Source organism: Catharus ustulatus, chromosome 5, assembly GCF_009819885.2.
Source record: "Catharus ustulatus isolate bCatUst1 chromosome 5, bCatUst1.pri.v2, whole genome shotgun sequence".
Taxonomy (NCBI): domain Eukaryota; kingdom Metazoa; phylum Chordata; class Aves; order Passeriformes; family Turdidae; genus Catharus; species Catharus ustulatus.
Window position 1 is genome coordinate 53,552,183 of NC_046225.1, and position 25,818 is coordinate 53,578,000.

Genomic DNA, 25,818 nt, shown 5'->3' on the forward strand with positions numbered 1-25,818 from the left:
AGAACGATCAGAACAACAGAATTGTTTGAATTGGAATGAGATGATCTTTAAGGTTCTTTCCAACCTACCTTCCTTCCTGTCATGGGCAAAGGCACCTTCTAGTAGACCAGGTTGCTAAAAGCCTCATCCAGCCTTGAACACTTTCAGGAATGGGGCATACACAAGTGCTCTGCCTTCTTCTCCCTCTTCCTATGTCTCATTACTCTCCAAGTAAAGAATTTCTTCCTAACATCTAATCTAAATCTCTCCTCTTTTAGTTTTAAACTGTTCCCTCCTGTTCTAGCACCATATGGGATAGTATCCACGTAAAAAAAACCCCACTCTTCCTCTTTTTTAAAAGCCTCTCTTCAGAATTAGAAGACTGTAACAAGGTATCCCCATAGCCTTCTCCAGCCTGAACAACCCCACCTCTCTTAAAAGGATGGATGCTGTGATCCCTCTGATCATCTTCATGGCCTTCCTCTGGACCTGCTCCAACAAGTCCATATTCTTGTGCTGGAGACTCCAGACCTTTATGCAATACTTCAGGTGAGGTCTCACAAGGGCAGAATAGAGAGGGATAATCACCTCATTTGGCTGTTGGATACTCTTGAGGTTTAATGGTGATAGACCTTAGATAGAAATGTTAGTTTTCTCTTTTTCTTTGATAAATGTTCGTTAATATGTTGATGTCCACCTACTGCAGGACTGAGCTGAGCATGGAGCAAAGCCCCTGTGAAAAGATATTTAAGAAAAGGACAAGAACACCAGAGAAAATTGAGAACTGAGGAAAAAAGTGTGAGACCTAGCCCTGTGAACAACAAGGTCAGGGAAGAAGGAAGAGAAGGTACTGCAGACATGGCACAGAGATTCTCTTGCAGTCCATGGGAGACCAGACTGGAGCAGATATCCTGCAGACTGAGGAGGACCTGATGCCAAGGAAAGTAGATATTCCCTGAAGGAACTGCAGTTGGTTTAGAATCCAGTTGTTCTTGACAAGAACTGTGGACCATGGGAAGGACCCACAGAGGAGCATGGTAAAGAATAAGCAGGAAGGAGCGTAGAAGGACCTGCTATGGACAGACTGCTGCCCTCGCTTGCCATTGCTCTGCTCTCCTCAGGAAGGGGAGGAGGTAAAGGAATTGTGAATCAAGGAGAAAAGTCGAGCATGGAAAAAAGAAGGGATGAAGGAAAATTCTTATTTCAATGTTTTGCCTTTGCTTGTCACTATCCAAATCTGTTTTAACTGACAATAAATTAAATTAATTTTTTTCCCCTAAATAAAGTCTACTTTGCCCATGTTGGTAATTTTAAATTATTTTCTCCATATCAACTCAGGATTCTTTCCTATGTTATTTTCTTTCCTTTTCCTGTTGAAGAGGGGGTAGTCAGTTACTGGGTTGGCATCTGATGTCTGGCCAAGATAATTCCACTAAAGTATAGTGCGCATAAAACTTTGAACAAGTCTGTTTAGTTAATTTTATTTTTATAATTTTTTTGGTCACATAATGAAAATTATGAGTCTCATACTGAATCTCACAGAATGGACTCAAAAGCAGTGTAATACAACTATGGGAATATGAATTCATTTGGTCTAATGAATTACCAAGTACTGATATACTAACAAATTAAAATTAAGGTCCCCCAGCATCGTCAGACAGAGAACTCAGGATCTAATATACCCAGTGTGTCTGCTTATAGGTAAGTCCTTCCATACTTGCCTGGACTTCCAGTCAATTCCTTGTGTTTATCATGGAGAGCACTCAGCAATTGGCAGGTGTCTTGAATAATTTCTGTAACATTCTCCAGCTGATGGCTGAGAGATCTGCTCAGCTCTTTTGCTAAAGAGGTCAGTCCAAGCACATACTCCTCCAAACCTCCTTTATCCAGTTCACTTTTCAGAAGCATGTCTCTCACCAGAAAGTTCAGGTAACAGATTTTTCCTAGGACTTGTCCTGATTTCCCTGCAGGTGTAATCTTACTTTCAGCCATATCCATTTTATATTCAGAATATGCTGAACTGCAATTTTTTTTTCTGCTCAAACACTTCCACAAGTTGTCAGACTACTACATTGTTTAGTATTTCTAGCCAAAACAGAAATTTTAAGAGTACTCTATTCCACAAATCAAACTCTAGCTCAGAAACTCTGAGTTGATGTTGACTATTAAAAAGTTACTAGGTGACAAGAAGGAGTGGCTGTTCTGTAACTACAGGCAAGGATTGCCAGGAGATGCAAATGTACAACACGCACCTTTAAGGGAGGTTATGTAACTCAGTTATGCAGCAGTGACTTAAAATTTCAGGATATCTGAGCAATTTCTTACTTCAGTGGCTACACGTGATTATTACTTATGAAATCAAGTTTAAATGGTTATTTACAATTATATACTCACCAGCAATCACAGACAGGACACACAGAATCACTGGGTTGGAAGAGACCTTCAAGATCATTGAGTCCACCCCATGCCCTAGCGCCACAACTAAACCATGGTACTGAGTGCCACATCCAGTCTTTTTTCAAACACATCCAGGGATGGTGACTCCACCACCTTCCCAGGCAGACCATTCCAGTACTCTATCACTCTTTCCTTAAATTTTTTTCCCTAACATCCAAACCAAATTTCCTTTGGCACAGCTTTAAACTGTGTCCTCTGGTTCTGTCGGTTGCTGCCTGGTAAGAGACCAACCCCCATCTGACTACAACCACCTTTCAGGGAGTTGCAGAGTGTGATAAGGTCACCCCTGAGTCTCCTTTTCTCCAGGCTGAATAACCCCAGCTCCCTCAGCCGTTCCTCACAGGGTTTGTGTTCCAAGCCCCTCATGAGCCTCATTTCCCTCCCCTGGACGTGCTCAAACGTCTCAATGTCCTTCCTAAACTGAGGGTCCAGAACTGGACACAGCATTCAAGGTGTGGCCTCACCAGTGCTGAGTACAGGGGAAGAACGACCTCCCTGCTCCTGCTGGCCACACTGTTCCTGATACAAGCCAGGAGCCATTGGCCTTCTTGGTCACCAGGGCATATTACAGGTTCATGATGTGACATGGCTGTCAACTGGTACTCTCAGACATTTTGTTTCTAAACACAGGATTCTATACCAGATCTCATGACAGCAAATGAGGCAGTAATGACCACTTAAATTAAAGTTGAACCTTGAAGGTTTTTTACTCTTCAGTAGTCTTAAAGAGAATGTATATTTAGGCTGTCTGATGATCAGCATTTGAAGGTATCAAAATTCAATGATTCATACAGGAAAACCATTGTTTTAGTTAAAAAAGAAGTAGGTTGCACATTCTAATCTTAATTTCAGTGCTAGTGTTGGGCTTGAAAACCCATTTATTAGATTTTGCTATCAATTTGCTCTTTCTCTTTAGTTGAAGAAAGGTGATGAATGATGTAAATGGAATTCCTTATTCTGTGATGCTGTTCACTGAATAGTTTTATAATTTAAGGCTCATGTTTATGTACCATATTGACAGGCATTAAATAATGTAACTATAAAGCCTTTGGGAACAATCATGTGGTTTTAACTTGACACAAGCTCTTGCCCAAAGAGATACAGTTGGTGCAGTAGAAGCTTTCAGGGCTCTGTCTGCCCCCATGGGGTTCCATGGTCCAGATCAGGCTCACCTGGTGAGTGCAGGTGATAAGCTATGCCATACTTTGAAGATTTCGGAACACTACAGATTGTAAATGAATATGTTGCTGCAATTAGTATATTATAATTGGAACCCAGGAAGGGTAAATAAAGTATGCAACACAAGTTATTCATATGTACTACAGTATGTATCTTCTAAAAATATATGACTGCCTATATAGACTACTCAAGAAAATAATACTGTAATATCACATGTGAATTCAATGCAATATGATAAAGAATTTAGTATAAAGGTTATTTAGACAGAATAAAATTTATATTGTAGAGTAAATGCTGGAGTTACTTTAATCTTGTACTTTGCTGAAGTTAATTCAGTCTGGATTTAGTTCAGCCTGGATTAGTTACTGAGACAGTATATTGTGCAGCTCACCAGTTACAATGCGGATGTTGAGACTTTAGGAATAAGTAGACTTGATAAGTACAGTACTATTCAATTCTCCAGCAGTCAAGTTTAACAGTGAAACCATAGTTTTCTCTTTCAGCCTTTACTACAGAAAATCTGAGCAGAGGAATAAAGACACGGGTACACAAAGACACAAAAAACCAGTCCAGGGATATCTGATCACAAGTAACTCTCTAAGACTGCCACTGTGGATCCTCAGCCTCACTGGAAATCCCTGCCTGAAATACATCCTGTAACTGAGAAAAAATCAGACCCATAGTGGTAGGATGAAGACACAAGCTGTTGTGTTATCCACTGCCCACGGACATGAGTTAATGACTATTACAACAAGAGACTCACAAGAAAAGAGACAAGGGTGTCCATCAGCCCAATTGTTAAAGCAGGGCCCTATGTCCAGTTAGGTAATGTAACACAAAAGGAAGAAAATTAATATCATATATGTAGGAAATAAAAGTGCAAAACCAATTGTGATAAATATAGCATTGTTACTAATTTTGTTTCTTTCAGGTCTTGTGATGTTATTTATTTATTTATTTAATGTAAAAGAACTAATAACAAAAGACCTGTGCACTCATTCTCAAAGTTTAGTTGTCCACAGAAATTTGATTTTTTAAAGGGTGATCTTCAGCAAGGTACATCAACAGAAAGAAAAAAAACAAGTTGGGAAAATTGTGTCTGTGCTTGATTTTGTTTTAAAATAATTCCTCTTCCTGGGTTACATTCACATATAACTATATTGCCTAAGTGTTTCAAAAGTCCTTTTAAAAAAGAGCTTTTTCATCCATATTAAATAATAGACTTGGATTTAGGAAGACCAAAATATCCAATTTAGAAAAATAGGGATCAAATAATGCATTTAAATTAAATGACCCTTCAGCACACATTCGTGTTCTTTACAGAATACCTTAGAAGTGCTGCATAGCTGATAACAAAGGAAGTGGACTTTGCTCTGCTAGGAAAAGAGATTAGAGTATATGGTGCAGATCCAGTAAGTTCTCCCTATGTACTCTGCATAAGATGCAAAGTTCAGTATGTGACAATGAATGCATTTTGGTGTGTTTATTGATCTATTCATATTTGAAAATATGTGTAATTCTTCCCATCTCTGGTTTTCTAAGGCCCAAGCTAAAAAGAAATAATAGCATAAGAAAAACTAAGAAAGTGCAACATATGCACTGTGCCATAGAATTTATGTCATATGTTCATAGCAAGGTACTAGCAGCTTGTCTACTTTAAACATTTTAACATTTTATATTTCAGGCTGTTGCTCAATTTGCTACTTAGAAAAGAGACAGAAAACTAAGGAAACTGTTCGTGAAATAGGATGTATGCAGTAAAACTTCAAAGACTTGATACTACTGAGCTTCTAACTTATACTAGTAACTTTACAAGAAATCATTCATGGACAGATGGGTATCTTCACTTTGAGTTTTCTATTGAAGTGCTATTTGTACAGTAAGCTTCCAGTTTAGCACCTTTGATAGTATCAGAATGTTGTGAAGTGAGTCAGCTATCATGAGTTGCTTTCTTTGGTTGGGCAGAGAGCAGTGTGGAAAAGAGAAAACAGAAGAGACAGAACAGGCTGTCCAGAGAAGTTATTCCAGAGAACACTCCCTGGAATTCTTCAATGCCAGTTTGGATGGAGCTCTGAGCAACCTGGTCTGGTGAAAGTGTCCCTGCCCACGGCAAGGGGTTGGGACTAGGTGATCTTTGAAGTCCCTTCCGGCTCTGGCCATTCCACAATTCTATGATTTTATGATAATGTGTTTCATCAGACCTAAATAACAGTGTGAAATTGTATTTAACTACAGACAATTTCAGCTGTGATTGTACAATGGAATTTTTTTGCTCTAGAAATAGTTCTGTGATGTCTATTATATTTTGTTACTTTTCATGACAAATTTGCTTAAGCAACAAGTAAAATGAAGGAAGGAAGTGTCTGAAATGGTGACCTTTAAATCTAATAGCATTGTTAAAAGTGTCAAATGTGGTTTCTGTTGAATTCGAATAAGCCAATGCTGTGGAGATAAAATCTTAATGATGTGTGATTCATTACAATTCAATGAACTGTGCAAAGATAAATATGGGGTAAAATTTAGCACTTTGATGTGCAGGAAATTTCCTCAGAGGGATTTATTTTCAAGTGAGTTAAAGAATGCTCCATTAAACTTCTCAAAGATGACAGAAAACTATGTCAAGGCAACCAAATCCCCTAAATCAGAGTAACAGCAGAAAAATAAAAAACCCCTGAACACGCCACATGCTTTGAAGATGCTTTTGTATTCAAAAAAGCTTGAAAACATTTAAACATAAATGAGAGACAGAAGTGCTAGAATAAAGTCCCACTTGGAACACAGGTGCTCTGAGAAAATGCATTAAAGTCACAAGATTTAGATTTTCTAGTGATAGATTTCTTGGAGAAACCCTAGTCAGCAACAAGAAACCTTTCATTTACAGCAGGAGCTTAACTCCCTTGCATTGCTAGAATAAATTGTCTGCTTTCATTTCTAGGCTTGTGCACTCAAGCTGTATAAATAAATATTCAATTCTCAGCTATGTCGGTTAATACATGTACCAATACATAGGGAAGTGGGGGATCAGCAGCCCATAGAGCTGTGTCCAGAAGTTTGGGTGCAGGTCTAGGACAGAACTTGGAGTGGGTTAGTCCAGGCAAGTGCCTGTCCAGTATCATATGCTTTGGCAAAAGACAGCAGATAGAACCTTCTTAACTTTCTAGAACCTCACACTGTCCCAGGAATGTATTTCAAATTGCTATCTTTGCAGACTTGTGTTGAAAGTGAAATCAGCCATACCCACTATATGAGAGGTGCTAATTAGAGCAAATTTTACTGTTGGTTTACAAGTAGTTCTATGATAATTAAGAGTATGTCAATTAATCTAATATCAATTAATCCAATAACTTCTTGAGAGAGTTTTGCATGTGCAGTTGAGTGCTATGTACAATATGTATGCAAAAAAAATTATTCGGACTTAACTGTCACCAGAATTCATAAAGGAAAAAACTTTACACTTTTACACATTTATGTCAAAAGTCATATATCAATATCAAAATAGCTAAAGGGACTACATCATGAGTCCATCAGTAGTTTTAACAAAACATAGACTGCATTAAGGTCAAACTTACAGCCATTAAAAGAAGATGGCAAAAACGGAATATAATTGTGTTATCATACTTGTATAAAATTACATTAATAGATTATAAAATGATAATTTAAAAATCCATCATATCGCACAGGGAGCTATCTTACAAAGCTTCCTGGAAATCAAACTGACTATTAAAATATTAAATATGGGGTATGGGTCAAACTGGCTTACAGGTTTGTCTGAGTAAAAATGGAGGCTGGTATTCAGTATGACATACAAAAGTAACTGAGTAAGTGGATGAGAGGAATTCCAAGGACACATAAACTGTTGACAGAAAATGCAAAAACTGAATTTAACTCTTGTGATTATTCTTGTCTGCAGTCCTATCATTTTTCTGAAGCTTTGTATCATTTTGTCTTACCCTGAGTGAAAAATATTACCTCATGATAGAACACTGCTTATGAAAACTGTAATGCATTATTTAATTTCCAAGGTCTGTTTTCCTGATATTTTATTAACAATAACACCACTGTTATACTACAACAGTAATAATGAGACTCAAATCATAAAAGGCCTAGATATTCACCTAATGGTTGATTGAGGTGTAGCTAACATTTCATTTCTTATGATGCTTCATAAGCTTCAAAATCTAAATATTCAACCTTCTCAACACCTTGAGGAGACTGGTGGATGAATTTTATTACCTCTGCTTTGAAGAGGAGCAAATGAGACGGAAGCAATCACAGAAGAACAAGTTTAGAACTTAAACCTTGCTTGGACTGTTCAATAAGAATACGTGGGTTGTTTGTTTGTTTTCCCAGGAGAAGTGAAATAGTCTTATTAAAAGTCACAAACAAACTCAGGTCTCCTGTGTATTTTTAGATAGATGACAAACTTCATGTAAATATCAGAGCTACTTGTAAGCCACCCATAAAGGAAGGAGTAGCAGTTGTTTCCCCTATTTTATCTTATCAATTGGCTGTTTGTGCAGCTGGATTTGGAGTTCTTAAATAGAATAAATATGCAGCAAGTAGAACTGATCTGTGGTTTTAAAAATATACACAACTAAAAATTACAATATTTGAATTTGGAAAATATCTGACTAGGTGGAATCAGTTTCATTATAAGCTTAATGAACAAGAAGAAATTTGGCAAACATCTATTCTGACATATGACAAACCACATATAGAAATCTGGGATATAAATATATCCTAAGGATTAGTTCATGTACAATTTGATTATATTATTCCATCTTTACTTAAACACAGACTTACAGGGTTATTCTTATGTTGTTAAAAACAAAACAAAACAAAACAAACAAAAAAATCAGGTCACTATCAATCACTGGAAAATAGACTTTTAAAAGGATTTTGTAATGATAAATATGAGCTGGAAGGTATTCTTGGCATGTTTACTGTGAATGACCGTCCTATATCATTAAACATATTTTAGGATACAAAAGTCCTAATATCTTTCAGAGAATATAGCAGAAGTCATTCAGCTCCTATTTATAATTAATTTATAGACTGAAATTTTGTCTTGATCTGCTAAAAACACCTGCCTATCTATCACTAATTCATGACAGCAACATAGAAACTCAAAGGAAGTTATCAGATAACAAAACCTCTGCAGTTTTCAGGTCTATCAGCAGATTCTTCAAAACTCTGTCTTACCAACAAGTTTTAGAGTAATACTCTTCCTTATGTCATATCTGAATTACACCAAAATTAGCAGGATGCAATTTCCTGCTAGATTTTTGTAAGACTTCTTTTTTTACGTAGTGTTAGCTGCCATTCCATGCTCATCAGAGAATTATATGCTGTAGATAAATTAGAGACTTGAGAGCTTTCTTGAAAGATGATATATTATGCTATTTGATTTCTAAAGAAGAGTTAAACACCATATATCAAATTATACTACTTTATTTCTAGCAAAGAATGGAACATCATATGGGTTTGTGTGGTACTGACAATGTAATTTAGACATACAAAAATGTCAAGAAAAACCCCATAACCCCTAACAGTACAACGTGACTTAAAATGATCTTGTGTATATTGTAATTTTTCTGGACATAATGCAAACAAGAAAAAAGCAAGCACAATTGGGTATGTGTTTAATGCTCATTTCTCTCCTTTCTTGCCGTCTCCCAAAAAACACACTGAAAAAAATTATTTCAGTTCCTGTGATCCAGTACTGTGGTCAAAGCAAGTAAGTAAAACTCTGGCTGAGACACAGCGTGTCAGGGTGCAGTGTCATGCTGTGCTCTGAAGGAAGATGCCACTACAGGTATAAGTGTGCTGAGGGCAATCTCTTTGAGTGAGTTCGATATGAGGGTCTGACACCTGTTTTTAAAAGACAGATGCTGAGTGGACCGTTATCTATAGTCTCTGCCACTGCCTAGTGACATGGGCAAATCACGTGGGTCCCTGGAAGAGGAAGAAAAGTGGGCTTTATAGAAGGATTTGGAAACTTCTTGACAGAGAAAAGAGTTCAAGGGTATTTATCAAGGACCATACCCTTAGACTTGAGGAGAAAGAAATTCTAGCCCACCACAAACTGCTAATTAACTGAATTTTTGCATGGTGAGGCAAGCCTTGCAAAGGAGGCCAATCTTTTGTTGTTTATAGGGCCTGAATCTTTTAAATAGTTTAAGTTATTGTGGTAAAAATTCCTTTTCAAAGTCAGTATTCATTGGCATTCCTATTGTTCTGAAAGGAAGCTAGGCTTAGCTGGAAATGTTAGGCAAATCTGTGATCAGATGACTCTGTGAGTCACTGGGTTACAATCCAGAAAGGCTATGACAGAAAAGGGTGTTAGTGTATTTACCTGAATCACATCTGTGCACTCACTTGGTTTGGAAACAAAACAGCCCCTTAGCAAGTAACTGGGAATGACAATTCCTTGTCTGAAATAGACACTGTAAAAGCATTAATAAAAAGACAAACGAGAACACAATAAATTTCTTTAGATTGTAAAAAAAAAGGCAAATCCAAAACTTTGCTTGCATAATAAAAGTTTAGGAGGTAAAATTAACTGCATTTCTTTTGGCACACAGATAATTACGTATCTAACAATTAGAACTTGCGGCTGGATTTTCAGAAGTGCTTGGGCACTGGTGGAATTGGTGCTGTAATACTGAACTGCAAACTTCTAGTCTGGAAGTTTTGACTGAAACTTGGAGAGTGGAGGAGCTGTTTGTATTCAAAATTGTGATCCTGAAACCTCACTCTAGTACCATGTCACCAACATTTTTTTCAGCCCCTCTATTAGTAAGGCTATTTAGCAAGGCTATATTTAGTGTGTAGGAAGTAGTCTTAAAAAGAACCCAGGTTTGCTTGCTCCTAAATTTGTGCTTTAATAATTGGCCTTTTTTTCTCACTACATCTTTGCGTCTGTTTCACTTCAGTAGGGTGAGCGGCAGACCTCAGGCTTCAGCTGCAACACTGTAAACGCTCCGAAACCTCCTTGGATTAAATAAGAAAAGATGAGAACTGACACTTCAAGCAAAAGATGTGCATGTCCACCAATGGGCTACATTAAAGTACTTTCTGTATCGTTTTGTGTAACAAAATGCTGGTTTTATCTGACACAGTTCACAGACATGGGGCACTTCCAAGAATTGGGGAATTCCTGGAAAGTCCTAGTTTGTTTTAAGCCAGTGATGTAGGAGTGTGCCTGTCGGCAGGCCGTCCTGCTGCGGCGGCCGGAGCGCCTGCCCTCAGCGCGGTGCCAGAGGCGGCGCCGGGCCCCTCGCTGGCCGGGCAGGAGGGGGAGCCTCGCCGCCTCTCGGCCCGGGCTGGGCAGCGCGGGGCTCTGTGAGGCGATGCGCTGGGGCACACAGCAGCGCGGAGCCGAAGCCTGCCTGTGGGTTCCCCAGTGGCCCCGAGGAACCATGCGGCCCGGCCAGCCCGCCCCGAGCCGCGGCGCTGGGCGCGCCAAGGTGCGGCCGCCTCCCGCGGCAGGGAGGGAGCGCGGCGGGCGCGGCCTGCCGGGGAGCGGCGCGGGGGTGGGTGGGGTGGGGTGTGCAGCCAGCCAGGCAGGAAGGAAGGAAGGGGAGAAAGCCACCAAGAAAGTGAGCGAGCGAGCGGGGAGGAGAACTGAAAGTTGAAGCGATCTAAAGCCCTGCGCTTTCTTCCTCCGCCTCCCTGTCCCCGGGAGCCGCTGGCTTTTGCCGGAGGTAAGGCGGGCTCGGCGGGGTGTGCGGGGCTTGGGCAGGGCCGGGATGATGCTGCAGCTCCCGGAGCCGCCGGCAGGCAGTCCCGCGCTGGGAAAGCTACGGAGAGCGCACAGTGGGTGGGACGGGACATGTCCTGCAGGGGCGACGGACACCGAGCGGGGATCGGGGAGAAACACAGGTAGGCAGGGAGGAAATTAGGCGTGTATTGCTCTCCCTGTTCTTTGTAGCTTCAATTGTTTTAACGATTTATATTTAGATGTCATGCTAAAGAGCTGTGCTTTACTACTGTGTGTTTATTTACTCTATGAGTTGTTTTTGTGAAGTCAGACACGAACAGACCTCGTGTTAGCTGCCATTATATACGTGGAAATTTTATCAGAAAATTTAAGAAAGTCAAAGAAGCTGTAGTATGTCCTGGATCGAGAATACGAAGTGAAGGGTCCAGCACCCGAGTTTGGCCACAGCAACTTCCCAAAGTTCCAATTCCACCTTCAGTTAGCTTATTCATGCCATGCAGTTCCTTACTCCAGCGACTCTGCAAGTTGTTCCACTGGAATTTCTTGCAGTATGAGGTTTGACTCCGAGGTAACGAAGGTTGCCGAACCTTTTTCTGGAAGGCAAGTGCTTTGAAATAAAAAAAAAAAAAAAAAAGAAAAAAAAAAAGACAATTTGACAGAGGGTGTAATTAAAGTTATTTTGTAATTATCCACTAGGTTGACCTATGTTTAGTAACTTCCTTGTATTGGTAAAGGCAATAGTTCTATCGGAATGTTTCTTTTGTTTTTTTTTAAGCAATCAATATGCTGATTGTATAATGTATGTTTTGGAAAAGATCTTTTATTTACAGTGTTTTCTATGTTAATCTTGTCAGTTTGTATGGAGTCAATTACAATGTGAAGGTGAAATTCACTACTTGCAGATTTCATTCCGCTCCATGGTAAGACCTGTTGTACTGTTTTATTTTGCTTTTTAAATTTTTTTAACATATTTATTAGGATCTTTATCTAGTATGTGGTTTAGCAGAAGTTGGGAGCAAGCCTGAACTTGCTTGTGTTTGTTGAACTGATTGCTCACAGTGTGATGATCTTGCGATGTACTTTTAAAGGTTTGACAGTTTCTTCAGGCTTGTATCCATATTGAAATTAAAAAAAGAAAAAAAAAAACCTAGTCTCACTTGAGTTCACCTATAACCTACTGTTCACACATCTCATTATTAAAATTTGGATTGCTTGCTTGCTTCAACAAAGATTTTTGTGTCTCCCTGTCAATTTTATCTTCAAGACTTTTCAATTTAAAATCATAGGAAGAAAGAATTTTAAAATTAGGAGCTATAGCTTTCCAGAATGCTAGATACAGGTGCTTACCCTCCATGGGAGGAAGGGTTCTGAGAGTTAGAATTACCATTTTTTTTTTGGTGCTATTTAGCTGTTGCTTTTAGTAAAAGAAAAGAACTGTTATGTCACTCTGAGTTTTTGTTGCCACTCCTTGTTTAAGTCCCTTCCATAAGATGGGAAAAGGAAGAAATTGACAATCAGTTTGTAAAGAAGTGTGAGAAACATCTTCTGTGAAAGAAAGTTGGATGATCCCATAGAAGGCTACAGATGTGCAGCACACATTGCAATTCATCCCCTGCTGAAACTTTTTGCTTAGAAGTAAAGCCGAAATGATTTTCCTTATATTGCCTTTTTCGCATAGCAGTTTAGGTGTTTTGTTTTGTCCCTATTTTGATAAAATAGAATGGTCAGGTGTCTTCCAAGAGGTTTGATTTTTAATTTTTTTTTAAATAACCATTATAGCATTTTCCTGTTTTTAGTAACCATGTTGAGAATGGTGATTTTTGTCTTGGCTACGCCACTTAGGAGAATATAACATTAAAACAAGAATTAATTTTATTTAAACAAATTCAAATTCCCCTTGCAGTTTTATTTTTGTTCCTTTGTTGGTGTTTTTTTTTTTTTTTTCCTATTTATTTCTAAGTAGGAAAAATCTATTTTGCCTTGCTTCTGAGAGGAGATTTATGTTATGGAATGTATGCAACCATGTGCACTAATGTCGTTTACAAATGCTGAATTTGTAGTGGTAGAAATATGGATGTGAAAGAGAATGAAAGTATTTGTACAAATGTGAATAAGACACTCCATTTCTAGTACCGTACATTCTTTAGGGTTTATTATGACTTACTTTGCAATCAAAGCTAAGGAGGAGATTAAATTATTTTTTAAATTGCTAACAATCATATCAAAACAGAGTAATGTATTGAGTAAGGTGGTCCTTAACTTCTGCATTTCTGTATATTTCTTGGGTTCAAACCTTATAAAATATTTTAAGAAGATGAACATATTTGTGTTTTAACCTGCAAAACACTCACCAGTATGTTTAGCTCTTTGTTTGATCTTTGTATAAGTAATGAAACCAAACCAGTTGTCAGTATAACCTTTTGCTTAGACCCACAATATGTGATCTTTGTGGTATTTAACTAGTTGCATAGCTAGGCTAGGTCTGTAGCCTATCTTCAGAAATCTTGATGGATATACTGATAGCTATACTGATAGACAACTACAGAAACAGAAAGTGTCTTGGGCTTTATCTTCTGGCACTGTTGGGATTTTGTGGTCAAAATGTCTTCTCAGCAAGCAGTTACTTCCTTCCTCTGCTACGTGCTTTGTTCATAAAATACACAGCAAAATGTAACCATTCTTACAGATTTGGAAGCAAAGTTTGTTCTCTGCTAGGTAAACCTTTGCATTGGTAGGTGGTTTATACAAAGATGGGTTAGAATCCAAATAGCTGATAACTCATGGCTGTTTGAGTTCCTGAAGTAACAACTGGAGATGTTCCCAAATAAGGTGTAGGCAAAGCTATCGCATGTAGAAAAAACAGTATTAAGATAGAGAAGAGAGAAGAGAATGTGTGAATATAAATCTATATGTTTTTATATAACATATAGATATATATATATCTGAAGCTACTTTCCCAGGTGAGTTTTTTGTTATTAGGGAAGGTGGAGGGATTGAGAAAATGATGCTTTCTGAAAATGAACAGTAACACCTTAGGGAAAAAATAACCAAATGCTACCATGAAACCCAGAACTGTCAAGGATGATGGAAATGGCTGAAATAACCAGCTGCAACTGCAGCTTTGAAACTGCAACTTTAAAAGCCTGAGACTGATATGCATATACTGTAGGGGCTTTGTATACTTGAATATGTGTGTGGTTTGGTTGTTGTTTTTTGATGTTTGATGTTTTTTGTTTGTTTGTTTGTTTTTTTCTTTTTTCCCCCTTTTGTTTGCAGTCTGATTGTGTTTTTTATTTAATGACTGGGTATCTGAAAGACTGTTTTCTGGCCCAAACAGTACCTCTCTGATATTTTTTTCCCAGAAAGTAATTTCTGTATTAATTTTTTTCATTCTGTACTCAGAATCTGAGAATATATATTCAACTAGTTAAGAGAATATACATTGATATTTTCCAGGGTTTAGAGAAGGGTAGATGACATACTGTTGAATTTTATTGTTTATAACTGGAGGCTGCTATGAAAATTTTGAGTAAATGCTGAGTTTTCAAATTTTTAAAGGAATGATGACAGTTTATATAATCATGCAGGTCAGGATGGGACAAAAGTAAATACGAAAGTGGATTGTTAATCAGTTCCGATCAATCCAAGGCTTTTTGAATTTAAATTACTTGGGGATCTTTAATTGACGGTTAACTCCATAATAAAGTTAATCTCTCTTGAGAGGTTGATATCTGATTGACCTATGGAGTTATCTCTCTAAAAGGTTTTAATTGTATCAATTTAATATTCAACATAAGTCACTTCTCAGACTTGTGGGTAGTGATCAAAGCTGGTAAAAGTACATCCAGAAAAATGAAACTAGAGACTAGAGGGAATCCAATTATTTATTTTAAATGAAGGAACATTTATAGTAAGTATGCTATGTTGATTTTTAAATCTTTCAGAAAAATGTAGGTTTACTCATCTCTTTTTTCTCTTATTTTTATGTCACATACATGTTTACATGGTGTAAGCATGAAGAATCTAGTTTTTTCTTTGGTTTTGATTACCACTTTATGAAAGTGTGGTAGTAATGAAGATATTTACAAAATTTTGCAAGAAAACAAGTCCAGTGATTGAGGTAGTTACGTAATAATTTATTTAATAATCATAATAAAGTACAATTACCAATAGCAGTGATAACTGCTGTGCTTCATGCAGTACATTATTTTAAATTCAGAGTTATCTATATGTGGCTTTGTGTAGTGAGGACGTGCATAAATAGTTATTTAATTATTACTACCTTTCTGAATAATGACAGATATTCCAAAGACGTTGGAGGAATCTTATAGGAAGCGGGTTTATCCTTTATTTAAGAACTGATACAGTAAAAATGTAGGCAATGTTTTAAGCTTCAGTTCTAGATTCGTAAGTGCTGTATTTTTTGTCATTAAGTACTTTGAAGAATTAGGTATCAATGCCTACTACCACAGACAAATTCTGGGCGTAAGATTTCTCCTCTTTCTAAATGTTACTTAAATCTTAATGCTTTTCCACTGAAGCTGTTATTTCTTTTCCAGACTGCTTAAGGCTAGTACCTGCATGCCAGGACAGCTGCTACGCTCAGCAGGTTTCCCTAAGGCCAAATTACTCTTTATGCAGAAGGAGAGAGGTGAAAAAACCTGTTGAGTGTTGCTGATCTTAAACCTTCTTTGAAGAAATATTATTTCAGGCTGTTTCAAACACCTTCAGAAGAGTAGCGTCTGGATTTTGTAAATTGCAAATTTAGATATGGCCCTGAAAGAAAGAATAACTCAAATAGATGAAATCTGAAGTGTAAGAACTAAGTTGAAAGATACTAAGGAAAAACTCATTGACAGCCAGAACTTGCCTATGGATTCATGCCTTTTCTCTTTGTGGCCAAGGGAAAACTGCTTTCTTGTCAGAGTTGAGATGCTGGTTACCTGTTTCCCGTGTTCCTGCAGTTTGCTTGAAGGGCTGACTGTTGCAAAGCATGTTATTGAGGATAGCACTTGTTCAGTTGGATTCTTAGTTGAAGAATACTTGAATGCATAGATCACATAGAGAGTACTCTATTACTCTAGAGAGTAATTTTTCCTTTGTTCAATTGCAAGAGTGTTTATATGCTGAAAAGATTTTGAGATTGTAAGGTAAGGGAGTAGAAGCCTTGTTCCATAATTTATTGGTGCTAGTGTGGAAATAGAAAAGCTTTAGGTTCCTGTTGTGGTCTTGGATAACTCCTCTTCCTGATATCCAAGTACTGTTGTTCATCTCTTAGCTGCTCTTCTCAATGTTTAACTACTAGGAATATGTGTTTAAAGAATGTGTTATTTGTGCTGGGACTTTGATTTTGCTATTTTTTTAATATAGGCTGTGATAAAAGGATGTGTTTACCATTGTTGAAATTATTGTATGCGAACAATTAAAATATATTACTGTTCAAGGGACAAGGAGTCTTTCACAATTTTATTCAAGGTAATTGTGAGGTTCAAGTAATTTTCTTTTTCTTTTCCATCTGTTTGCAGTCTATAAAAAAATCGGTTTGAACTGAAGAAACTTGAAGAGCTGTCGTGAGGAAACTGATGTTTTCTGCTGGCTGGTGGACACCAAATTTGAGAGAGTTTTCTGGCTAGTGAACATGCATGCAGCCTGACTATTTCTACATGACTGTGTGGGGCAATATATGGAATTAAGTCATGTCATCTACAAGCAATGACACTGATATTGAGGAATTTTTGGTCAACATTAACCTTGCACAGTATCTTCCTAACTTTAAAAAGTATGGCTATAACACTGTGATGGATTGTGTGGGAATGAATAATAGTGTGCTTCAGCAGATGGGAGTGTTGCCTACAGGGCATCGCAGAAGGATTCTTAAGCAGTTAGAAAATCTTTTGGAAATTCCAGGAAATTCTCTTTTCTGTGAAAATCTAAAATTCAAAGACTTGAAAGGTTTAGAAGAGAAGCAATATTCATCCTCAGATCAGGAATCTCCTGTGAGCAGTTCAAGTGTAGATGGGACTGGCTTGATACCTGCGACATCATCAGAACAACTTCTTAAAAAATCTTGTGTCAATAAGGAAAAGTTTGAGCTTGCAGAGCAAAGCTCGATGGCGGCAAATGATGATAGCTTTACAAATTTGGATTTTTCCAGTTTATACCAGAATTCAGACAGCATACTAGAAGCTGTCAGTCACAGTAGAAATATCAAGACGAATACTCAGCCAAATGCATCACTGACAGAAGCTACTGCATACCAAGCTGATGAGCACTTGACTGGCCCTTTGGTGTTCCGTGATCCTCCTTCATTTGTTCGTTCATGCGAGACAAAATGCAAAGAAAACAAACAGCAGAGGTTTGTGGATGAGGGTGGTTTATCTGATAGTAAACCAGATTCTCCATTCTATAAGTTTAAAGGAGAAATGATAGACAATGACTTGTATGATTCCTGTACGGCAAACTGCATGAAAGTATTTCCAAGCCGATCTTTTATCTTAAGGCATCGACCTGTACCAGAAATTCCTGAATCAAGTAAAGTTCAAGCTTCATCAAGGTAATTGCTGTTCATTACTAATGAGAAATTACTGTCATGGTAGGACTAACAGTCTGGGGTTTCTTGATTTTTTTTTAAATCTTTTTATGGTTTTTTTGGTGGATTTTTTAAATCTGAACAGTAAACACACTGGATCTGATGTAAAAGTTGCTAAATTTCATTGAAAAAGGATTAAACTTCAATGTAATTTAAAAACAAAATTGAGAGTGTAAAGGGAAATTTTAGAACAGTATGTCCTTATAACCTCCCCAATTTTCTCTGCATCTGTGTATTAACAAAGAAAGTACTCTTTATTGCTTTAGCTATAACTCTTAAAAGCAGCTATATAAAGCATAAGCAAGAACATACTTCAAGATGGCTTTTGGCTTTCTGAACTGGTAGCCATTTAATTGTTAGCTTTGGCGAATGAAGGCAATAATTTATTCATATTATGTGTTGACTTCTGCTGGTGGTCTCATAACAACAAAAACCTTATCATTTAATGATATTTCTAGTATAAAGATATTTTTGAGACATTTCAACAGGGGAAAACAGCAGTGGAAAAGGAGGAAAAAAGATGATCGATGTGAAAGGTTTTCAGAGTTTATGGAATCTTTGATTTGTTTCTAAGTATTCAAGTGATGTGACTGTTTTTCTTCCTTCAAAATGGTTGAGTTCATAATTAGAATCCACTTATTGGCACTTATTTTTGTGAATAAACATTAGTTGTTGTAGGCTTGTACAACTTGTACCAAGACTTGTCTTGGAAAAATATGACAGAATATTGAGAAAAATATCTGCTGTTGGGACTTTATTCAAGATCTATCTTATTAAAAGTATAACTGTTGGAATGTTAAAATTAAGAGGCACTGAATATTTACTTAATCACTATATAATATTACAGTTTGTATGCAAAAAGTGTCTCCACACAGGTTAATTTGTAATATTTTTGGATCTATTAAGTAAGTTTTAGTTGTCATGCTGGCTAAGTGTCTTAAACAGAAGAAAAATTTAGCAAAGGCATGTGCAAAGTTTTGTTGGTGTAACCATATCCAAATCATTAGGTTGCATTTTCTTTTTTTTTTTTTTTTTACCACAAGCTGTGCCTGGAAGGGACATGTCTAAGAGTGTTGTGTATTTATCTTGAGTTTTTCAGCAGTTAGAAACCTCATCGAGTTTATACATGCTCTAAATGCAGGGGTTTCCCAGCATTTATAAGTTTTTTTAGATTACTGAAAGATGTCAAAATTAATCTTGTAATACAGTTGTTTGAACAGGTGGAGAGGCAAAGATTCTTTGCAACAATTAGTGTTTTTTTTGTGTACCTTTAAAAACTGCTTCATTGGTGTCTTCTAAATTACAAAAAAAATTAAGTATACATGTCTTTCAGTAAGCAGCAGATTTATGTTAACTTTTGTAGAGTGATTATCTCTACTTCATTTAATAAAGTTATTCATGCTGATACGAAATGGGATTCTTAACCTAGAAAATAATAACTACATACAAAAAGAGTACTCTCACTGTCTTTTGAGAAACTATCATCCAGTTGAGAGAATATGCTGCATTTGTAGTCTTCCCACCATTGGAGTAAATCCTCCAGATCCCAGTCTGCTAGTGGTTGATATGTGACTGGGTCACTAACTTCATTACCTACCATTTTGATTTGTGAGGTCCAGTATCTTTTCTTGGTCTTTATGCTCCAGTTATAGCAATATTGAAATCCTGAGGGACCAGTCTGTCTGTCAGATCAAGATTAAACAAGAACTTCACAGTAGAACTTAAAGTTCGCAGAAACATTCTTGATAACCTTTCTGACAACCTTTTCATAGGGGCAGAGAACTAATACAGAACTTTAAAATGGCATTGTGCAGACATCTTTAACCTCAGGAGAGATTCTCACAGAATTTTATAGACAAACAACCTCAACTGGCCTTATTGACAGATGTTGTTTATATCTTTACTGTGTTGTATATAGACTGTTCCATAGAGGCAGAGAAATCCTGCTGAAATCTGGGAAACTCAGCATTTCCTTCTAATCATTTGCGGATATAAACCATTAAATTTTTATGCAAGGAATACTTTTCTCATCACCTCCTGTATGCCTTCAGCACAAAAAATTCATACAGTGGGTCTCCTAGTGCCCCCATAGTAGGGCTGTGACCATGTCATTTTTTATTATTAATAATGCACTTATCTCCCTTGCTTCCCCATGTCTAACTTCTGCTCCTGGCTTTTGCCTGTAACAAAACATGCTGGCATCTGGAAAAACACCATAGCATTTTAGAAGTTGAAAATATTTTGGGTTTATTTCTTTTCTGAATTATGACACTAGAATGTGGCACTGCTGTAGTGTTTTTGGGCGCAGTATTTAAAAAAGAAATAAAAGAAAAAAAGAAAAAATGACAATTGCACTATTTTCTTAATAGTGGAGTTACTGCGCAGATTTTAGTGCTGGTTTTTGTTGCTCGGTATTGATGTGTAGTTATGCTAGATTATTTTCAGCTAGACTTTTCCTTATCATATCATCATGAACTCTTTGTTGTTAAAGAATTAGTAAAGATCAGTCAAAAGGTGTTTAAATCACAATGTGAAAAATTGAAGGGTTTTGTAGGACAAAATAGTGAAAGTATTGCAGTGGATGGAACAAACCACTAATGTGTCTTTAGGACAAGATTTTGAAACTGTTTTAGAGGCTTTAGATACTTTGGATCAACCAGCAGTCACTCTTGGGTGGAATAGTTACCATTGCATCATTCTGGGAAGCAATCTGTTCAAACAAAAAACTGAACAGATTTATAACATGTTGGATCCGATTTTTATGCAGCATAATATGCAGATAAAATTTTAGACTGATGAATTCTATAATTTTTTAGATTTTTTCATGTCAACCATCTTTGTTTCTTGTATTGTGCAGTAGTGGCATTGTTCTGATTCTTTATTAAGAGAAATAAGAAAAAGTAGACCAAAAGTCTGGGCAACATCCTGCATATGGGGGAAGATATAAATAAGTGAGATAGATAGTGGTGCTTGGCCCTAGCAGGCACCATTTGTTTTCTGCAGTTGGCAGATCCTGTAGCTGGAATTTCTTGCTTGGTGCTGATGTCCTTTATACTCCATTTCTTAACGTACAAGTGGTCAAGATTGCTAATGAGGTGCCAAGCTGGTGTTGCTTTGTATCTCTACCGTGTTCTTCGACACAAAATGAATTTTTTAGAAGATAGGAGCTACTCCCTCTCTTTTCCTGTGCTGAAGTATCACTATTAACTTTACCTCTGCTGGGAGTCCATGAACCCCAAAGATTTAACACAGCATGCTAGAGCAGTTTTGATGTGTTTGCATTATGGGAGGGTTGCGTCTTGAGATAGATAGAAAAGAAAACATGTCTTGAATGAGTTTGAAAACAAAAGCTTCTTTCATTTAAAACACTCAGCAGATGAATGCCAGTAAAGACTTTCAGGCACTGACTGCTTGCACTGACCTCCTTCCCTCGCTGTATTTCCAAGGTGACTGGAATATGTTGAATAAACCAGCTTGGTACAAAGTTCTGTGTTTTTGCTTTCCAGTTTCTCAGCATTTAGCAAGATCTGTCACTGCCTCATCACATCCTTTCATCCTGTTTATGCATAAAATGGGGTGCTAGAGAAGTGTATGCAGCCTGAGCTGCATCCGGTACTCTTAATATATGAAAACAGGGAGTCTTAATCACCACAGTTGTTACTAAATCAACATTGAACAATAGTTGAAATTATTATTCTATCTTTGAAAAATTGGCGCACCTTATGCTTCCATTAAAGAGCAAAATAAAGAATATCGTCAATCTTCTTTGTTTGAGGTGTACTTAATTTTTAAATTGAAAAAAATTGATGAGAAGTATTTACTTTCTGAAATGACTAAGAAAAAGTCATAGATTAATATAGTTGTAAGATTTGTTAAAATTTTTTTCCTCCAAGAAACATCTTTAATATTTTTCTCTCTTTTAATCCAGGTGTTTAATTTGTACAACAACTAGCTTACTATTCTATTAAGCATTCACAAATTATTATCATTTTATAGCTTACACTTTGGTTTTTGACACATAATCTTTCAAACAGATATTCAATGTGAGCTCATTTCATTTATTTTGTATCTTAAGGCAGTTTTTAATTTGCATAAGTTAGAAATTTGCTTTCCAAAAGTGAGGTTGTATTTTTAAATGCTGAAATAAAAGACTATAGTTTGCTTTTTAGCAGGATTTTGTGCCATGTATACATAAGTGTAGGTACATGATCAAAAAGAATACGCAAGTCCTGAAAAGTACATGGATTTTAAAAGAAAAGTGGGGGGGTATTTTGTGTGTGGGTATTTTTTTAGTTTGTTTCTTTTTTGTTGGTTTTTTTTGTTTGTTTTGTTTTCTTGGGATTTTTTTTTTAAACTCACTTGTTATTTTTCATGACCTGGTGAAATTATCTATTCACCTTGAAACTAAGCAAATGACTCACTGTTTTACATAAGGAATACCTCCATATTTTTAAAAGCTCTTCAAGTCAAAGCTGTTTATCTGTAAGTCTTAGTTTAGTTTAATGCTGCTAATACCCTTCAAAAGATACCAACCTAACAACAAAAAATCTGATCTGTGTTGAAATATACTAGGTTAGGTTTTGTTTGCATTTAAACATATTAAGTTCTTTAAAATTTGCTTCATACAAACGCATGAAATTAGTTTGCTAATGGAGGTTCAAAAGGTGTAACTACATGAATTTTAGTAAAATGTCTGATGAAACACAGACTTTTAAAGTATTTCCTGGGTATTTATTGTAATTATGACTCAGGCAATTATATATGGGAACTAGGCCATGATCCACTTTCACTGGCCAAAGTCACCCTATGTTTTCTAAACCCAGTATTCTATAAAGTAATCATTGGGGAACTTAGTTTATGTAACCTGGATAATGTTTGAAATGTCAAGTAATTTTAAAAGGTGTGGCTTCTATCTTGAATTTAATCAAATAAAATTTTTGAGGCAGATTTAGGTGTGGAGTAAAAACTATGTAAAATAGTAGTTCATGAATGCCTGCCTTCTGTCACGAAGAAACAATTTTGTAGTTAGGAGCAATTCAAGTTGAACTTCATGGGACAGTAGGTCTGAAGTTCTAAATGTAGCTTATCTTAAAATAATAAAGTTTCTCAATATGTTAAATGGGGAAACAAAAGTTAGGAGATTGATATTTTTAGTAGAAGATAATTACCTTTGGCATTAAAGGACGGAGAACCCACAAACTGTTAGGAAAACCGAAAAGGTTCTTACATGACATTTAGCAACCTCAGAATATTCTATAATGATGCACGAGAACCTTTAGTACTCTTATTTTAAGCAAAGAAAATGAAATTAAGAGGAAAAATTGCCATTTATGTTAATGGGGAAATTCAGGACTTGACTGAAAAGACCTCTAATACAGACCGCTGGACTAGTGTATGTGGGTTAGAAATTCTCTAATTCACACATTTTTCTTCCATGTTCTGATTATAAAGATGTCTTGGCCTGAAATATTAATGATTGCAATAATATTGCAGTATACTTGAAATTACTCTAATACATGGGGCCAGCACACTGCTAATAAAATAATTTTTCTGCTGTGCACAGAGATATGTTGTTACCCATGTGTAAAATGTGTAAGGGTTGTCACAGGCAGTTGCAGTGCAATGCCGTTTGCCTCTTGGTTTTAAAACTTTGTGGGGGGAAATAATTCACCTTAGAAAATCAAAACTTTACAGTAATATTTTGGCTGGATTCTCAGGCCCCATGTGAGTTTAATGTTAAAGTGGATTTTCATAGTACATCCACTTGGAAGAGTTTGGGGAAAACTCTGGGATCTCCATTCTTTAAGAAATCTAAATGCTTTTAAGGTCAATTCACAACTAACACCCTCCCCCGCCTCTCCCCTGCCGATTTTGGTATGTCTGCTAAGATCAGAGAAGTGTTCAGTGTTGTGCAGCTTTTAAAACAAATAATAAAATTTCCCAGGGTTTAAAATCTATTGTCTCTATATTTGTATATAATTATGTTTAACTACATGGAATGGTTTTGCCTATTTGCTGGGAAATTTCAATTAATGTTTTAATTCTCTGCTTTGTTTTGTTCAAGTTCCCTTCAGAGAAGAAGAAATATGGACGTTGTAAATATTTCTTGCACTGGGAGGCAAATTTCACAAAACAGTGAGTTAAGCATGCTGATATTTGCATCTTGAATATTAAGGAAAAATAAACCTTGGACCTGTTGTCTAAAATAAGCATTACTTACATATTTTAAAAAATATTGGGCATCTCAATGATCTAGAAGAGTTGATTTATGTGATAGCAGAGTATTTAATCACTTCTGCATTTTTACTAATTTTTTATTATGACCAAATAAAGTAAAAACTAGGAAATCTATCTTTAAGCCCCATTTATTTTAATATATTTTTTTTTTAGGCTAGTGTTTTAAGTTTCTAATATTAGATCCAGAATTTTTTAAGCAGAGTTAACTTCTTGAAAGATATAAGGAGTGTATTCCTGACTAATGCTGCTTAATTTGTTTATAAGTGCTCATGGCTCCAGGAAAGAACAGGAAATTTATTGTATTAAGTAGTGTACTGAAGCGTTTAGAAGTCTTGTGCAGTCAGATGGAAACTTCTTTCGTATTTGAAAAATATGCCTCATTTGAAGTTATGTATATTTATTTTCAGCAAATACTTGGTGACAAAATGAAGACTTCCACAAAAGAATTGTGTGGTGGTTTATTTTTATTATTTTTTAAAAGTAAGAATAAAGAACATTTTGGAACTATTGCTTCTTAGACTAGACAACTGAAGGTTTTTTATTTTAACTTGATGCAGGGTAGGAAAGAAGAAAAGGCCTGTATGCAAGTTATATTCAAATTACATAATAATAGTGATAATGTCTATGGTGAAAAGAAGGTATCTGGAGTTCAGGTAGAAATAGGACATTGTTCCTTGTTCCTCAAAGTTTTTTCTGGGAAGGAAAGAGAAATTACAAGCTGAAAAATCTGTGTCCCTTGTTGATTTAATTATGACTTTAGCAGGGTATTTGTGACTCATAGTACAGAACTGTGTGACTGTAATTATTTATTTATTTATATTTGTTTTAAGATAATTTCATGGAAGAAAAGCCACCTGTTATCTCTCCATATGGGGAAACCTTTATTTGTGACAACACTAAAGATACTCAAGTAAGTTGAGAAGCTAGAATGTATATAGTCTGCCTTCACTTTATTCTTCATGCTAGGTATTTCATACTGGCCATAATTGTTTGTTTTATTTTGTGCTCTTAGTTGCCTGTATTTTTTCTGTCTTTTTAATTATATGCAAAGGGATTATAATGTAAATATATGAGGACGAATGACTTTTGGTAATCTTAAGAGAGACACTTTGTATGTTCAATAGTCATAAGAAGCTGCAGTATGTGTTTTGGTTGTTTCTTTTTTCCTTCGTTTAAACCCACATAGGACAGATAACTGATTTTTTGTTTTTTTACCCCAGTGGCCAGAACTGCCATATTTATGCTCTCAGGAACAATCCTTTGTGCATAATTGAGGTTAAACTGTTTAAATTTGAAACTGTTAGAATTTACTAAGAAGGGTAAAAGTGGCTTTTTTCTCATCTGAGAATTGCAGCTCGAGATTGGGCATCTCTGCACAGACTTTTGCATATCCTGTGAAAGCAACTTGCACCTTAGGTTGGGTGATATGATGGTCACATTTCACCATACCCTTTTTCAATTCCTATATATGAAAGTTCTCTGAAAGTTCTCAGGACTTTTTAATTCTTGCATATTTTTCATGCATCTCCTAAATTTGCTGTATACCCAGAAAGTCACTTTTCTTTTAGGATTCTCTGAAGTGAACGTTTTTGTTGGGGTTTAGTTGATGGTGTGAATGCACAGATGACATGTGGACAGACTTCTGAATCACGTG

The 25,818-nt window shown here is 36.4% G+C and overlaps 1 protein-coding gene across 1 annotated transcript in view; it reads left to right on the forward strand.

Moving 5' to 3' along the window:
- Positions 1-11,190: 11,190 nt before the first annotated feature.
- ARAP2 (ArfGAP with RhoGAP domain, ankyrin repeat and PH domain 2) overlaps positions 11,191-25,818 on the forward strand; it is a 117,128-nt gene continuing 102,500 nt past the window's right edge. The window contains exons 1-5 of the mRNA XM_033061133.2: positions 11,191-11,321; positions 12,193-12,258; positions 16,864-17,891; positions 23,992-24,062; positions 24,995-25,074. Coding sequence (XP_032917024.1) covers positions 17,035-17,891; positions 23,992-24,062; positions 24,995-25,074 — 1,008 coding nt within the window. The 5' untranslated portion in view covers positions 11,191-11,321; positions 12,193-12,258; positions 16,864-17,034. The remainder of the gene's footprint in view (positions 11,322-12,192; positions 12,259-16,863; positions 17,892-23,991; positions 24,063-24,994; positions 25,075-25,818) is intronic.